The sequence below is a fragment of the Sus scrofa genome, chromosome 13 (assembly GCF_000003025.6).
Source record: "Sus scrofa isolate TJ Tabasco breed Duroc chromosome 13, Sscrofa11.1, whole genome shotgun sequence".
NCBI classification, from domain to species: Eukaryota; Metazoa; Chordata; class Mammalia; order Artiodactyla; family Suidae; genus Sus; species Sus scrofa.
In genome coordinates, this window is record NC_010455.5 from 97,875,265 (window position 1) to 97,892,593 (window position 17,329).

Here is a 17,329-nt window from a genome sequence, read left to right on the forward strand (position 1 = left end):
CAAACCAGGGCAACATATGGTATGCATTTAATTCTAACAAAGTGTGCTTCTTAACCTCTGGGTGTCGCTCCACCATTTCTTTATAAGGCTACTCATTTTCAAGGAAGGTTCAATTTCCAAACACAGGGCAACAGGCCCCATATGTGTTGCGTGGCCATTCAGATGTGTATAGTGTGTCTGAATGCCTTTAAGCAAGTGCATTTTGTTCCTGCTCCCTAGCACCATTATATGTATTTATGAACTCTCTCCCCCAAGATGGTAAGCCCCTTGAGGGCAAGTGCCATGCCTGATATCTTACCTTATTAGCTGCACAGGGCAGAGTAACAATGCTATCTGTCATGTATATGGCACCCTATATATGTGATCTCTAAATTGCTCTCCTGATAAGACCCTAACTGTACTGTGACATTTGTCACATCTTCCAGAGGAGGCTCTCAGAGGCTAAGCAATTAGTTGGAATCACGAACGAATGGGTAAGGTTTTCCTCTTGCCCACGACAGAAAAGTATTTATTCCCTGTCTTCCAAACCACTCTGTTATTTTCTTCTTCTAAGGTTTTAATGCCTATTGGCCTTTGTATCAAAATCGCTATCATATAGTGCTAATATATACAAGTGCAAGGAACTGTTCTTAGGGCTTTTCAAATATTAACTTATTTAATCCTCCTAGCATCCCTACAAAATAGATGCTATTTTTATTTCCATTTTACAGATGAGGAAACCAAGGCACTAATCCAAATTCACAGGGCTGGTAAATGGCAGCAGGGAGGTTTGAATCCAGGAAGTCTGGCTCCAGAGTCCATGCCCTTAACTTATTCTGCACTATTCTGCCCAAATAAAAATCTCGGGACATGTGAGTAGTTGTTCAACAAGGGGTAGGGAAGTGTGTTTACTCCTCCCTATGTGATTTATGCTATTATATTCTAAAACCTTTCCTCATGCCAATAGAACTCCATGTAAGTACTATACTAAATTTTCCTGTACTGAAGGCATATGTGATGGTTACTTTGACTGACACATAAAATACCCAAAACAAAATACCCCAAGACTTGAGGATTTTTTGTTTTATGAATTAGAGACATGAAAGGATTACCCAGGCATCAAAAGTGCTATAAGCTCACATCTGTAAGTCTTTCTTAGAGATTTTCATATTTCTTATACAAGAATGTTCCCTGTCTGAAATATTCCAGTGTTCACGCTATATCTAAGCTGGAAAATTATCCAGTCCTTTTTAATTTTTAATTTTCAACTACTTTTTCTTCACACATAGGACAAACACTTGCTTTCAATATAGTGTGTAACACATATTTTTATTCCAGTCATCTTGAAAACATGCTAGTAAACATGCAAACATATTGTAAAGGTTTAAAATTCGGGATGTGTATACATATATCAGCAGGAGTTATGAATTATGTATATCCCAAGCCTATATAAATTAGATTTTGAAGAACAAGCATCACAGTACTCAGGCAGGTCATAATAAGAGATTCCATGTGAAATGTAAAAACTATCTTGAATAAATTACCCATAAGTTAACACTCTCATTAGAATGACATATTTATTATTTCTGGGTTTGTGACATTCATTTAATGCACTTTGACTAACTGTTCTAAAGCATATTAAGAAGCCATTGCAGGCTTTCTCCCCCACCTTGGAATTAGCGGACTATATTTACATTTGAACTAAAATAATTTAAAATAATATAACATTAAAAAACAATCACCCATTTCCCAATGTTAGAATACCATTTTCTTCTGCCCAGAAATTTAATTAAAGCAAGACATAACTTTAGTAACTATTTTTGCACAGAAAAGACTACAATTAATAGACAATTGTAAGACTTTAAAAATTGGGAGACTGACAATCAAAACAGTCTTTGTTTGTGTGATGAAAAGGAGTGATCCTTTAATTCCCTCACACACATTAAACTGATTTCACAGACTTTCTGTACTGGTGTTTAACATAGTCAAGTGCTTGAGGTTACATAAAATAAACAATCTTGAGATCTTATTGCAAATGTTTGCAATTTATGATGTAAACTGATTTGTGAAAAAATAACAGGATTCCATGTCACTGAAGCCAAAAAGGCATTTTTCAGAAATCAAAATAGTTCCGAAATTTGAGCACTGCCTTATGCTAAAGTATTACCATCTGAGGATCTAAAAAGTTATAAATTTGGGGGAAAACTCACAATAGATCTTTATCTGTTCAGCTTCAAGCAAAGGGCTCCTATCTCACTGGGCCTCCTGTGTTTTAGGGTCTTTAACACTAATGGTGCCTTGAATAATCTCTTTTAATGCTATTTTCCCTAATCTGGGATTGTATGTATAGTTTCGGAAGGCTTCGCACACCCCCAGAAAGATTCGGGGGACAATTAGGGGGAATTTTTATTTATTACCATTATTGAGTTTGGACCAAAACGATATACATGTCCAGGCTTATTTGAATTTAAAGTAACGACTTCCTCGAACCCTCTTCTCAGAGCGGTTCTAGAAACTCGGGGTTTGCTCACACACTCAGACGCCTGCCGGGGAGTTTGGGCCGTGAGGCTCCGGGAAAGCCGGCTCAGCGCGGGCGCGTGTGGGAGGCTGGACTCGAGGGACCAGCCCCGACGGGCCAGGAAAGGCGGCCTCGGCCCTAGCTGAGTCGCGGGAGGAGGCGAGAACACAGCGGGCGCCCTGACACGCCGGTCCACAGGCCGCGCTTCAGGCTCAGGTACCGCCGACGGGGCCGAGAAACTTCGGCCTCTCTCGCCGGGCCGGGCTGTGACCCCGGGCACCTCCGCCATCCGCGCTCCAGCCTGGGCCCGATCCCCGCGGGGCTCCGGCAACCTTCCAGTCCACTTAGGTCGCGTTGCAGCGCCCCCTCCCTGGGGCCTGGCGCCTGGGCCGCCTGGGCCCGAACGCACCACCTCCTCTGACCTCAGGCTGCACGGAGCTCAGCTGCGGCCACCGGCAGCGCCCAGGTCTGGGCTGCGGACGGAACCACCAACCCCCGGCCCCAAGTTCTCCAGTGACCTCCGACCTCCCTCGGGGTGCGCAGGGAAACGTCCGAGCCTGCGTTGGGGGCTGCATTAGGGTTGGGGCTTGGTGGCTGCCCGTTTGGACCTAGGACCCCTGCGCCAACGGGAGGTCGCCGGAGGCCACCCGGCCGAGGCGGGCGGCGCGGCGGCTTCAGAGTGTACCTCGCCCCGAAGCAGATGTTTATTATGAAAACTAGAGATGCTAGTCAAGTGGAAGACCCGCAAGGCCAGAGCGATGAATACCGCCCAAGTCCTGTTCAGGGTCTTTGAAGGCTAAAAGATAAATATAAACAGCATATCACCCACGTCTACGCGTAGGAACAGTTTTGAGAGCTAGCTCAATCCGGGAGAGGGCGGGGGGAGCACGGCCTGAGCTGGGAGGGTCTCCTCTGCGTTCCAGGGGCCCCAGGGGACACTTGGGACACCCTCAATGCTGGCGGAGGTTGTCCCCCATCCCAGGTGCCCCAAAGGGAAAGGAAGGTCTTGTCTCAGGTCTTCACGTTTCTGCCCACCCTCAAACAGGCAGCGCTTTCTGGTACGATTTTTTTACTAGGTACGATTTTTTTCCGCGAGAGGGGACAGGAGGAGGAGGGCGGGAGGGGCTCTTCGGTATCCTGAGGACCGCTAAGATCCGTTTTTTGCTACACAACGTTTTAGCTTCTACCTTTTCCTAAATTAAACCAACGAAGAAGCTCTTTGGGCCAAAGCACTAAACTGAAGTGGGAGGTGTGCGACCCGCCTTCCCTGGGGCCACCGCCCCACTTCTCGCTCTTACCCTGTTCCCAAACTGCAGGGAGGGTTGGCGACCTGTGACCAAGTGTCTGTTTTGCTACCATTAACCCAGGAGGATTTCGCACTGCACGATTATGCCTTCCTTCCTCTCCCAAATATTCCCCAAATGAACTTTAAGGGTGAAAGTGCAGGAAAACGAAGAACGAGAGTCCCCGCCTCGGGGAAGGCGGTTATTCTATTCTATGTTATTTTACATAACGTTCCTTTATTGATTTGGTGTAAAATCAATTCGGTTTCTGTGCTGGGTGGATAAAATGGGGCGGGGACGGGGGGGGGGTTGCTCAGGGCTACCGAGAGCCGCAGAGGCACCATTCTCACCGCCCCTTGATTGTGCATTTGAGAGCCGAGGCAAAGGCTTTTCAAAGTTGGTAAGGGAGAGGGAGAGGAAGGGAGGGAGGGAGAGAGAGAGACAGAGAGAAAGAGACAGAGAGAGATTCATCAAAAAGAAAGAAGGAAAGATTATCCGGGATAGTTTAATAGTAACAGGAACAAAGATGACGCGAACCCCATCAAATGAAACAATACTATTTTCATTCAATTGATCGCAAAGTGTCTTCAATTAATAACTTGGCACTTATTTAAAATGTTTAACAAGAGATGAGACCGAAACATTTTGTACCGACAACACGTCATGAAATAACAGCATCTTTTGTTTAAAATAACTTAATACACTAGAAAAAATATGGCAAATATAAATAATTTGTTTTCATGGAGAACAAATAGTTACAAAGCTCAACCGCATACCAAAGTTCAGTTAAAAGAGCTTTTCCTCTCTTGTAAATTAGAAGGGATTAAAAAACAAAACAAAACAAAACACTAAGGAAGATTTTTAGAGAATCTGGATACAGATTGCTTAGTCTGGGGTACCCCAGTTTAAATAGCTGCAAGAATTGAGACAAAAAAATTACTTGAATATACACCTTTGTGAATAAAATGCAAATGTTTCAACCATCAGTTCACACATTATAGCCAAAATAAACTTTGTTCGTGTGTATCAACATATTTTACACAAACCTAGTGCCTGTATCTAGCTGGGTGTTGTTTAAAGTGAGTGTGTTGGGTTAGAGAGGGGGAAATAAAGCAAGGTCCTGAAATACGACTTCAGGAAATCAGCAAGAGGGAATACAAGAAAGGGGGAGGGAGGGGACAAACACTGAGAGCCTACTATGCATCAGGCACCACGTGAGGCGCTGTACCTTCATTATTTTATTTGATCTTGTTTCCCTTTTCCTTTCCCCACATTCTCTACCTGCCTCTGTTTTCTTGGGATAAACAGAGTGTAAATTTTTTCCCCTTCAAACTTTTTTCTTTTGTCCCTCATGATCAAAGATAGGGCAAAAAATACAGATAGAAATATATATCAATTTCCAGACGCTTTGGGTATTGTTTTCATACTGAAAATGAAAATGGAGTTAAGTGCATGTGAGTAAAGCGGGGAGTGGGGGAGACACCATCAATGGAATACAAGTAACATGCAAACCAGGATTTACTGTCAGCAGTCTGGACAGTTCTGCCATAATAATTTCTCAGAGAAATCATTGTCTGTGGTATCATTTTTGTATGAATATCATTTTTTTCCTCTCCTCGTTTTTATACTGTCTTCCCTCTTCTTGCTTTTCCATACGCGGTGGTTTTTAACTCAAAGCATCTGATTCAACGTAAAAGGAGGCCCGCCTCTCTTATCAAATTTCTTGTATTAAAGTGAACTTCGCAGAAAAAAAGGTCAGTTTCAAAACCTGTGAACTTCCCAGCTGCGTACTTTTTTATCTTAATTCTTTAAATAAGTATACCTCTTCCTTCTGTTTTGCCTTCTTAGCCCATTAAAAAAAAAAAAAACATACACTTTAAGTTGGTAAACCCCCCACCCTCAAATTTCTCGAGATCAGTCCAGGTTATTTTTTCCATATTTTCAATGTACAAAATACTTTAATTTTTAATTTTTTTCTTCCGTGGTTCGCTCTCCGATTTCAGCTTTTGCCGAATAGCAATAAGTTCCCTTTCTCTTTTTCTCTCAGGTTTGTCTTTTCTACTCTTCCCTTCACTTTTTATTAACAGGATTTTTATTTCTACGCGAGTTCTTCTTGTAGTTTTGCCATGAGTCACACCTCCGTCCCAGTACTCCCTTGTCCAGTCTCTCTCCAGACTTCCCAAACCCGCCCCACAAAGCCGAATTCTAGGCCCTTGGGTAAGTCAGGAACCACGGAGCTGGTACGCCTCGTGGGATCCTGCGTCCCACCCTCCGAGTCTGGGATGCGGAAGGAGGGGCAAGGGATGAACAGGGCGGAAAGAGGCTGGGCTCCAGAGGTCCGGAGCGGGTAATGTAGAAGCAGTGGGGCTCGGAGGACGTGCAGGCAGCGCGCGCCGCAATGCTGGCGCAACATTGGCTCTAGCGTTGGCGTCACAGACCCAAGGCTGCCGCGTGCTTTTTGGCTTTCAGTCTGAGATCCGCGATGCTGGAGTTCTTACTGGTGGTCTTGGCGGCAGCAGCGGCAGCGACAACGGAGGCGGCAGAAGCTGAGTCCGCGGCCAGCGTGGCGAGCGGCAGTCCGAAGGGCGGTGCCGGGAACATCATGTAGGGCGCGTGCGCGGCCAGGTGCGGGTGCAGGTGGTGGTGCGCGTGCGCCACGGCGCTGTCCAGCTGCAGCTGCGCCTGAACCTGAAAGGACAAGGGCGTCACGTTGCAATGACTATCCTAGGGTGACAACAGAATAGAAACAGAGCATTAACGGCGTCCAGCTTGCCTCGGGGAAGGCTGGGACAGGGGGCGGGAAAGGGGCGTTTGGCGGACCTCAGTCTGATACTGTATCTGGGGCGCCACAGGGATACTCCAATGCCCCTGAGTCTCTGCAACTCTCTAAGTGTAGCTTATCCCCTTGGGCCCCAGGGATTCCCATCTGCAGGAATGTGGTCATTCCCTCAGGAGCTGGGCCCATCAGAAAGCAACATTGCCATAGTGCAAATACATTACCTTCCTCAAAATAACAATGATATATTGAACAGACAGAGAGGCTGAGGATCATTACCATCCTCTCTCAATGCTGTCATCCACCACTTACCCAACTAGTGAAGCACTGAAATACCAATAAGCAAACTACAAAACTTTGTAAATGTCACTTAGAGAAGTTACTGCATTTTCATCAAAACTGTTAGTACTTCTAACCTTTATTTCTAATAAAATTACCTCGGGATCTTGTTAAAATGCAAATTCTGATTCAGAAGGTCTAGGTTAGGGATAGAGATTCTTCATGTCTAACCATCTCTCAGGTGATGCAGATGTTGCAGACTTGCAGATCACCTTCTGAGTAGTAAGAGTCTCCTGTTAAGAATCCCCTCTCTATCCAGTCATTCTCTCTTGCTTCGAAAGTCTAGCATCAGTATACCAGAATCCAATGGTGGCCAAGAGAGTTAAGATCTCGATAACACTAACCCTCAATACATGGGCACACCCAGGTGTTTCCCCAGACCAGGACAATGGCAATGGAGTGTGAATTCATGATTTCACAGTCCCACAGAGCATGGGCCCTTGCTGAGGATGGGGAAGGTCAGCTACTGGTTGAGAAAGGATTTTATGTTTAGGCTTGGAGAATGGGGAGTTCAGAGCACTGGGATTTCCCAGGATTAAGTCATTACTGCAGGCTGTTCTTTTAAAATATAGTCTTAAAGGTTTCTTTATGGTTAAGAAAGGGATTGAAGAGGTGCAGCATCCCTGGGAACACCAATGCTTCCCTCTCTACTAGAGATGAGGCTTTGCAGCTTTAAAAAAAAAAAAATCAAGTCTGAGTTGGGAATATTTTTATTTATATTTTTTCTTCTGTCAGAGACATTTAATGTGACTAAGAGGTAGAAAATATCTAGAAAAATACTTAGAGATTTGCCTTAGAAACACCTTAGGACTAACTTGTGTATTGAATCTGACAAAATCTTAATCAAAAGGCTTTTCCTTCCTCTCCCCAAGTGCTATCTTAAGTGCATTTTTAAAGGGCCAGTTGCTGCCCTCAGGCCTTTGTGAGTTTCCTGTGAGGACAGAAAGGTCTAGCTATGTAAGCCCCTGACACTGTATAGGTTTTTAAAGGGGAGTAGGTACACTATATCATCTGAAAATTGTTTTTCTAGCTGTACGGACAGAAATACTGGTGCTCACAGAGAGGGGATATTCAACAATTTAAAGCAAACATCCAGGTATTTTTGCAGTTACTAACAAGTTGTAAGTCGGGCTGTACTTGCCTGCTGAAATGGCATCCTTAAAGCACCTACATTGACGTAGGGTGCTACTCTACAAGCTTCAAATTGGCTGGCAGCCCCTATGAGGACGCCTGTAAAAAACGGATGAACAAAACACAATAAAGTGAGGTTAACATTTTCAGCATTGTTTTCCAAGGTTCCAAATGGTACTGAGATAGAATTATTTATTTTGGAATTGCTATCTTCCTAAACTGCTGCCATAATTAAGATCAAGGTAATTTACTCCCAAACTTTAGGATCCTCATTAACTGCCTTCAGAGCAGATTTTAAAAATAAGGACCATAGTTATCTTTGAGAAGATTTTTTTCTGTCTTCATACTAACAATATTCCCTAATATTCTTTTTACATAAAGTATCAAATGTTCTTTGTCTGAGACGCATACCTTTATGAAGTTGATTTTCTTGTTTTCTACATTTAGCTCTTCGATTTTGAAACCAAACCTACAAATTGGAGGGAAAAATAAAACCTAGATGTTATGACTCATTTTTTTTTTAATTTACAAGAGTACTATGAAAAAAAGAATAGAGTTTTAGGCAAGGATTGGGAGATATAGCAAGCAACCTTTGAATTACATAGAACAGTCTCAACCTCCTAAATTAAAAATGTAAATGAATGACCAAAAAAAAAAAAAAAGATTTCATAGACTTTTGCAAGATAAATTGTTTCTTGAAAAATTGTTAGGGACCTGATTTCATGTGTCCACAATTACAGAGTCCCCAAGGACTAAAACTCACCCTGATACCTGATACTAAAGTGATAATGGGTTTAGATGTTTGCCCAATAAGACCTGAGAAGAATGTGCTCATTAATAGCGTGTAATATTAATTAGCTTCATCTTCAAGAAAAACCAAACACCAAAGCATATAGTGACTCTGGTCTTTTTTTTTTTTTTTTTCCCTTTCCTGAGGGTGGGGGAGATAAGAGTGGAGGAAGAGGTAATTAGTGTCATAAAAGCCTCACTACAAAGAAGTTTAGAATTTCTCTGTTCCTCTGTGCAGCAGAGTGTAACATGGTAGCAGAATAATTTGCCATTATCATGATAATCTAATTTGCTTCTATAGAAAAAGCGGCTGCTTGCAGTTAGGGTAGTGGAGTGGCATCCAGAAAATAGATCAAAATTTAAGTAAAAGTATGAAAAAATAAAGACAAGCAATAAAGTTCACTTATTATGAGAAAAAAAAGAACATTCTGTGAGATGGGAGTAGGGTACAAATCAAATAACTCCTGGATACTATCTTCTCCCAGATATTACCTACTTAGACAAACTTGCCAACTTTTAGAGAGAGTAAGGCATACTTTTAAAAATTCAAAAAAGCTTGCTTTATACTCCAATAATACAGTATTATGTTCTAATAATATAGCATATTAACTGATTCACAAATTAATGCTAAAAACATTAAAGTAAAATATTGCTTTAGAGATTCTTGTTTTTGAGAGCAAGAGTCACAGTCAGTGTAAATCTTCAAAAATTCCCCTGCCATTTAGTGTAATAGAAGGGTAGATTTCATGCCAGGGTGGCATCCTTTGTGTATCTCACATGGCCTGAGGCTTCTTGCCTCGTTTTTTGCCTAGAAGAGTTGGAACTGAGATACTAATGCTCACAACTGTAATAATTATCACCATGTCTTTAAGGGATTGCTGAGCCCCTAGAGATCTCAGTACACAGAGCAAAGTAGGAGAGGTTTAAAAAAGGAAGGCTCTGCTGTTGCTGCTATGATGACCAAGGCAGCCTATTATTACTTTTCCTCCTTAAGGTGACTGCTCTGTTTTTGTCCTGATTCTATTACAAGATGTGGGGAAACCCCATAAGAATTGCATAGTTCTCTGCAGATGGTGGTCTCTGTGCCCAGAGACCTAGGGAGTATCTGTTACAGTGATACTTTGTAACAGCTGCAGATGTTCAGGCCTAAAACTGCTCCATGTGTTCAAACAAATAATGACCATCATTTTCTACTATTTTATTATTTCAGTGGAAATACACTCTGAAACTTTTAAATTCATTTTCCAAAAAACTAAAAGGATATGTATGCATATATGTAAATAATTTTTTACCTTAAATGCTCCCAAAGCCTACTTTTGCCATTGCATTCACTCCCATAACCAGTAAAGAAAATCTGCTCCAATACTAACTTCATTGAGGTGGCACTTGCTGGGACTCAGACTTTGGAAATGCCAATACTAAGGTACGTGGATTGTTTTAAAATCAAGTTTCTGTAGGTTTAGGTTCACTTCCCTGGTTAAGTGAAGGAACAAACAGTGACCAAATTGCACTTATTTCTCCACTACCTCACATACAGTTCGAGATCAATTGCTAAAGGCAGACTGTAAATTTCTGCACTTAACAGTTGCTAATTTTCTTTATAGTCTGTACATCTATAAACCTAATTGGCATATCCGCTTGGCAAACCTAGATCTCAGAGCAGACCCTCAAGGAAACCCAACTCCAGCGAACAAAATATTCGTTGTAACTTTTAAGGCATTCAGAAGATAAAACGTTTTCTGTGGGATTTTTTTTTTAAGGCTTATAAAAGTAGGCCCATTAGGATTAAACCACATTAAAGGCATCGTGAGGCTAGGGGGGTGTGGTTTATAGAAACTCTGGGAGCAAGCCCAGAATAGCTTTCTTCTGCTGGGAACATATGTTGGGATTGGGGGGGGGGGGCCTTTAAGACTAAGATCTACTCTGGAAAACACCTCTAGCAAAGACACCTCTTCTCACCTCACTCTCGTCACTTGAATTGCATCCATACAGTCTGTCTGTACCCCAGGGGACTCTCCAACCCTAGGCATGCCCCTCATTTGCTCTCTGCGACCTCCTCCACAGATACCTGCACTCGGGCCTCGGACAGCCCCAGCCGTTGGCTCAGTTCTTCGCGCATAAAGGCATCCGGGTAGTGAGTCTCGTCAAAAAGCCTCTCCAGCTCGTTGAGTTGTTCTAGGGTGAAATTGGTCCGACTTCGCCTCTGCTTGATTTTGGTCTGGCCTTCGTCCTCCATCCCTTTCGCATCCTCTTTGCGATCCTTCAGCTCCGGGGACACTGGAGGGTCACCACGAACAGGGCCACACACGTACGTTCACACGCGAGCGCGCGCGCGCGCACACACACACATGAAAAAAACACAGCAAATCCCATTACCAGATTTGTCTCCAGAAGGATGGAGGATCATGCCCCCTCCTGGAGTTCCTGTCCTGTTCCTCACCCCGCTGGCTGCGAGTAAGAGGATCCTGTAGACGCGAAAAGATCAACTCTGGGTGGCCGCTCGCGGGCAAGGTGGGCTTTCACCCAGGCTTCCCTTCTGCAACTGTGGCCCCATCTCACTCACTGCCTCACTGTGCATCCCACAGTACCCTGCCCTCCCCCGTGAAGACCAAATCAATTCTACATCCTTTCCTGCATCCACTCTCTCCCACACACCCACAGAAATCAAAAGCGCCGCACCCAGAGGGTCACAGAACGCAATCTGAACAGAAGCATGAGGCGAGGCCATTTACTGGTCTCTCTCACTGGCCATTCCCAGGCCGTTTTCAGGCCAGCTCTGGCGGCCGGCAGCGCTCTCGTGTCTCCCGCAAACTTGCTGGTCTAATTTGGGAACAATTGGGCTGAAGGGGCACAGCTGGAGGACGTGACCCCGGTGTTGCGTGATGCTGGAAGCCACATCCCTGGGCGTTCTGTGCTGACCCAGGGCTCTGGCCAAAGCCAGCATACGACCCACGGACAGTCATACACTCCCTACGCCCCCTGCCAAATCCCGGTCGCCCAAACAGAGGCGCCCACGCCATGTTGGCGGCCTGGAGGGCTCATCGCCCACGCCTGGCCAGAACGCAGGAGGAGAAAAACCAGCTTCGGGTGAACTGCGAAACAGACCGCTGCCTCTGTTCGCTCCTTCTCCCTCCCCACTGGAAAGGCAGGCTGGACCCTAAATGCTTAAACCCACAGAGATCAACAGGTTCAAGCGGAACATTCACGATTCTCGGTTTCTATTGGTTGCTCAAAGCCTTTTCATGCATCCAGCAGCTCCGATGTTTAATAAAATATGCATTTTTTTTCTGCTCTAGGTTTGCACACACCCGTTGCCACTTTCCTGTCTTTCTTTCACCTCCCTTTAAAAACAGGAGCTTCCCGAGTGCGAGCATACAAAGACACCAGAAAGACATGGCCCTTTAGGCCAAGGGGAAGTGATCAGGGAGCCGGTATCAACATAAGCTGCCTTCGTCCTCTGCGCCTGAGTCGGAGACTTGGGTTTTTAAGGTGCCAGAGCTGAGTTTGGATAATCGGGGCTGTTTGCAGTTCTTCCCAGCTCAGAATCCCAATCAACATGGGTGTTTAAAATCATTTCCAGAAGAGCCGGCCTGCAGAGAAATGAATATTTACCCTGAGCTCGGAAATCAACAATCCCAGGACTTCCTCAGCCCAGAGTTCAGACCCCATCTCCATACAGCTCGATGCGCTATTGTACTTGGGCCTGAAGCTGGGAACTCAGGCTGTAGAGGCTGCTTGGGACTACCTGGGAGTTATGCCATCACTTTCCAAATTAGGAGTACCTGGTGCCCCATCTGGGGGAAGAACCTCTAGAACTCGGTCCAGCTTGGCATTCCAGCTACCGCGATTTTAAGTATTGCCCGAATTTCTACTTCTCAGAGCTCATTTTGTGGACATTTGTCCTTCCTCCAAGAAGGAAGTGGATAATATTATAGTAAAAACTCAAGCGAAGTTAATGGGAAAATATTTCCACTGATACTGTAATGAAATTTAAATATGAAAACACACCCTTCAGATTCTGCCAAAGGGGTGAGAAGGCTTGTTTATTTCGTGCCATCCACAGTGGAAACCTCTCAAACTTTTGGGGCTTCAAAGAGAAAGATTTCCAATTGATTAATAGACTTAATATAATCTCTCTTTCACCCCCAAATTTCCCCTTATTGGTCTAAACAAGAACAGACTGTGTTATAAACAACTTAATTGCTTGCTTAAATATGTGATTCTACGCATGTCACATATTTTCTTAATTGGAAAAATATGGCAGCACACCAGTTACTGCAGGCACCAAGTGCCAAATTAATTTTATTGTTGAACTCCTTTGAATTGGCACAGGACGTTCCACCATTTAGAAAAAGCCTATTCCTAATACTTTGCTGGCACCAAAAGATTATCCCACCACTAAACCCGAATACTGGATGTTGCAAAGCAGTAAATATCGGAAAAACAAAACAAAACAAAACAAACAAAAAGGAACCTAACCTATCTTCTGAAATAAGCAGCGCACGGCCTGAATCATAGCCTGCTTTGGCCTCATTCTACCTTCACAGCTCAAAGAAAATGGGAAGTTTTGGGCCCCAAGATTCAGGGATCCAGGGTCTTCTCAGAGTTAGAGCGGTTCTTAGCAGAAGCCCCAAATCCGGGGTGACTCCAGGATGAAATCTACATCAGTCTCTCTGTCTCTGTCCATCTCTCCCCTTCCTCTTTTTCTTTTTTCTCGGGCCTAAGAAAGGGGCTCCGGCAAACTCAGTGCTGGATGCTAAACGTAATCCTGCCGCCTGGCCCAGCTGCTGCCAGCACCCTCTCCCGCAGTCCGGCCCTGAGAACTTCCCCATCCGCCCGCGGGCCGTCTGGGTTGCGGGCCCATCCTCCAGTTGGTGAAAATGCATTTCGGTGGAATGGGAGTAGCGGGAGCATCTGAGAAGTGTGCGCGCAAACCCCACACGCCCCCCCTCTACACACACACTTGGACCCCACCCACGACAGTGCACACCAGCGGACTCCCACCCCTCCATCATTACTCTGGCTTCCGAAGCTAAGATCCAAGGGCCCTCTCCACGTCCCGCCCCCTTCCCCGCTGGGCCTTGGGGGTCCTCTCCCGCCTAAGAGGAGTCCGGAAGGCGGGAAGGGAAACCGTGGCCGGGGGTCTGGCCGTTACCCTCAGTGAGCCGCGGGCTGCCCGGCTCCCTGCTTCTCTCGGCGGCGCCCATGTCCAGCTCCCGGACGGGAGAGCGCCCTCCTCCAGCTCCTCCGCCTGCTCCTCCTCCTCCTGCACCTCCTCCGCCTCCTCCGCCTCCTCCGCCGCCGCCTCCTCCGCCGCCGCCACCTCCGCCGGCCGCCCGGACTGCCGGGCTGCTGCGGTCGTCGCGGCCCGGCTCAGCGTAGCCGGTCGGCTCCTTGGCCCCGCGCAGCGGCCCGCTCTCCAGTACCTCCCGGTACGTGATCGCCTCCTTCTTCTCCTTCACTTTCTGGTCAAAAGACTTCGAGACGAACGCCGTAAGTTCTTCCATCGCCACAGAAGCCCGTCAGCCCCACGCTCAACCTCTCCCAGCCGAGCCCCGCTCTTTTTTTCCTTCTTCTTTTTTTACTGCTCCAGCCCCCCCAATAACCACACATCAATGGGGCAGGGGGTGGGGGAGGAGAGGGAGGAGGAGGAAGAAGAAGAAAAAGAAGAAAGAAGAAAGAGGAGAAGTAGAAGGAGGAAAAGAAGTAAGAAGAGAAGGACAAGGAGAAGGAGGAGGAAGAGGAGGAGGAGGTGGAGGAGGAGGAGGAAGAGGAAGAGGGAAGGGGCGGGGGCCGCCGGAGGGAAATGGGAACTGATGCTTCCCTGCCGGAGCGCGCTTGTTCAATGTTAAGATCTTTGACAATTCTTCCTGAGGAGAGTTCAGATCTGATAGCAACGCAGCGCTTGAAGTCTCACTATTTATACTTCGCAAAGGCGGCCCCTTGTTCTGAGTAAATTACCTCCCCTTCGCAACTCCGAGGGAGCCCCTTCCCGGGTAGCACCCGCGCCAGTACCTGGGGGTGGGGGGAATGGGGGTTGGGAGATGGGTGTGTGTGTGTGTGTGTGTGTGTGTGTGTGTGTGTGTGAGAGAGAGAGAGAGAGAGAGAGAGAGTGTGAGAGAGTGAGAGAGAGAGAGATTGATTAAGGCTGGAGTCCAGGCTGTCTAGGGCTGCAGAGGGAGGACAGCGAAAGGGGACCGGAGGGGGTGGGAAGAGGAGTCAGGTCCCAGGCCGTCCGGGTTTTCAGATACCTCAGCCGCCTGCGCTCTTGGCTATTAATCCAGGATTGACAAGAATCCCTAATTAATTTAATTAGGCTTGGATTTTGCGTTGGTGCCACGACTTACTTAAACACTGGGGAGCTGGACTTACTCCGCCGGGGCGTGGCCAAGAGGGAACTGACAAGTGCGCGGCTCCCGGAGTCAGACCGGTATCCTGACTTGGCAGCGGAGCCTACGTCCTCGCCTCGCGTCAGGGTGCAGCACAACTCCTCGGCCCCGCATCGCTGCCTGGCATCCCTGTCTTGCATCAGGCGCCCCGTACCCCAGTTCCGTATCTTGACCCTGTGTTCTAATTCTATATCTCTGCTCCCTTCTACCCGGACTCGAATCCTTGTAGCCTGGTATTCTGGCTTCACAACGCCGCAGAGTCAGTGTCCCTTACAGCTTCTCAGGCCTACGCAGCTCCTTTTAGGTGCTTCTCCGCCCACAGCCAGAGCTGAGCCTGGGTCTTCACTAAGTTCCAGGGAGTTTGTGATTCACCCCACTATTCGCGTGCTGGAGACCAAGAAAACTCCCCTATGGATTAACCCCAGTCGAAGCTGCCGGTCGATTTAACACATTTCCCAAGCAGCTGTTCGCTGACAGTTTCCACTTTAAAGTGTTTCCTTAGCGCTTAGTCAAGGACAGTTTGACTTCGTTTCTTTTTTGAGGTCTCAGGACACTCACCTCTCTCCCTTACTCTCTGCACACGGACCCCGCCCACAATGAATTGAAGAACTCTTCTTTAGCATCCTGGGAAACATTCTAATCGATTTCCTAATTTTGAAAAGCAAGTGATTATCTCTCAGTGTTTGAAAAAAAATCGATATTAAATTTGTGCCCCATCTAATTTTATTTATTGTGGATTATGAAAAACAAAAACAAACAAACAGAAAACGACGCTGTCCGGCTCCAGGAGAAAGGTTGTTTTGTTTTTTGCTTTTTGTTTTCCTTCTCTCTCTCTCAAAGCTACGGTTTAAAATTATATTCCTGAATTATTTTTTTCGAAAGTGTTTCTTGTATGGAAGGACACATCTGTATGGAAGGACACATCTGTATTCCGGAGACATTTGTCCGTTTTGTGCAAGAAAAAGCTTGCTGGGAGAAGTGTGTGTGTGTATATATGTATACACTCACATGAGACTATTTATATACGGAAAGTTATATTTGCCTGAGTGTGTAAACAAATATGCCTCTTCAAGTATGGCTTTAGGGATATTTTTGAGTTGTCTGAGTATTAATACAGTCTATTTGATGTCAAAGGTAACTTGTTAATTTTCTGGGAGCTTATACTCAGTAAAAGTAAAAGCAGTTATAGAACATTGATTCGTATATCTTCCACCCATTGTTTTAGGGTATTAACACAAAGTTAACATTGTTTTAGGGTATTAACACAAAGTTAACAAACAATTTGAGAAGTTCTGTCAAAGCAACCTGAAACATCTGTAAAAAGAGAAAATAGTTATCTTAATATATTAGTGTTTATAGAATATATGTAAATAGAAGCTATATGTAATAATGCACTACTACACTACTTCTCTGATTAAAGTATTCACAGTTGGTGAACTTAAGATGGAAATCATGCCTTTTAGAATTGTTACTTTGCCTTTTAATCTCTTGGATCCTGAAGTTTTCTTTTTTCCTCTTAAAACATTTCAATTATTGTTACTTTCAGGAGAAATAATTAAGATCTTTAAGATTCCAGTAGCAATAGCTTTTAGGTACTAAATTATATGAGTGCTTACTTTTATTTTATTACATTACAAGAGCCTCAAATACTTTCAAAAATTATATGAATTTAGAAACATGATTTTAACAGTTAGTCTTGGGTTAACTACTTGTGACCGCTTTAATTATCTTATTATCATAGGGTGATAACCATAAACTTTAATCCTTTAATAAAATTCGTTTTTAAGTTTTTATTTATTTATTTATTTATTTTTAGCAGAATGACAGTGGAGTCAGCAAAATGGATGTGGTGCTCAAAAAGCTTTTAACCCGAGGTGTTAAATATGTATTTGCAAACAGCTCTAGAACAGCCACTATTAAAGTCTGATAAGGGATCAGGAGACTCACCAGCTACTTTTTCTACTTTTTTGCCCTTTCAAGTACATGACTTTTTAAGTTTGAACTCAAATTCCATCTTCTGAGCTTGGGGGAAAGATGAACACTTTAAAGGTAAGCAAGGAAGGCTTGGATACAATTGTGTAAGTCACACCAAATAGATTTCCCCATAGATTTTTCTGGCTTGTTG

At 44.9% G+C, this 17,329-nt stretch overlaps 1 protein-coding gene across 2 annotated transcripts; it reads right to left on the minus strand.

The window, feature by feature from the left end:
* SHOX2 (short stature homeobox 2) lies at positions 4,322–17,012 on the minus strand. Of its 2 annotated transcripts, none has more exons than XM_005654033.3 (5): positions 13,971–17,012; positions 10,884–11,092; positions 8,438–8,495; positions 8,037–8,125; positions 4,322–6,504 (listed from the first exon to the last, which is right to left on the minus strand). In XM_005654033.3, exons 1-5 carry the CDS (start codon positions 14,320–14,322, stop codon positions 6,211–6,213), a joined length of 1,002 nt encoding a protein of 333 aa, XP_005654090.1. In that variant the 5' UTR covers positions 14,323–17,012; the 3' UTR covers positions 4,322–6,210. The 2 variants fall into 2 exon arrangements, with proteins under 2 accessions (XP_005654090.1, NP_001230281.1); NM_001243352.1 differs by having other exon boundaries at positions 6,211–6,468; positions 13,971–14,322.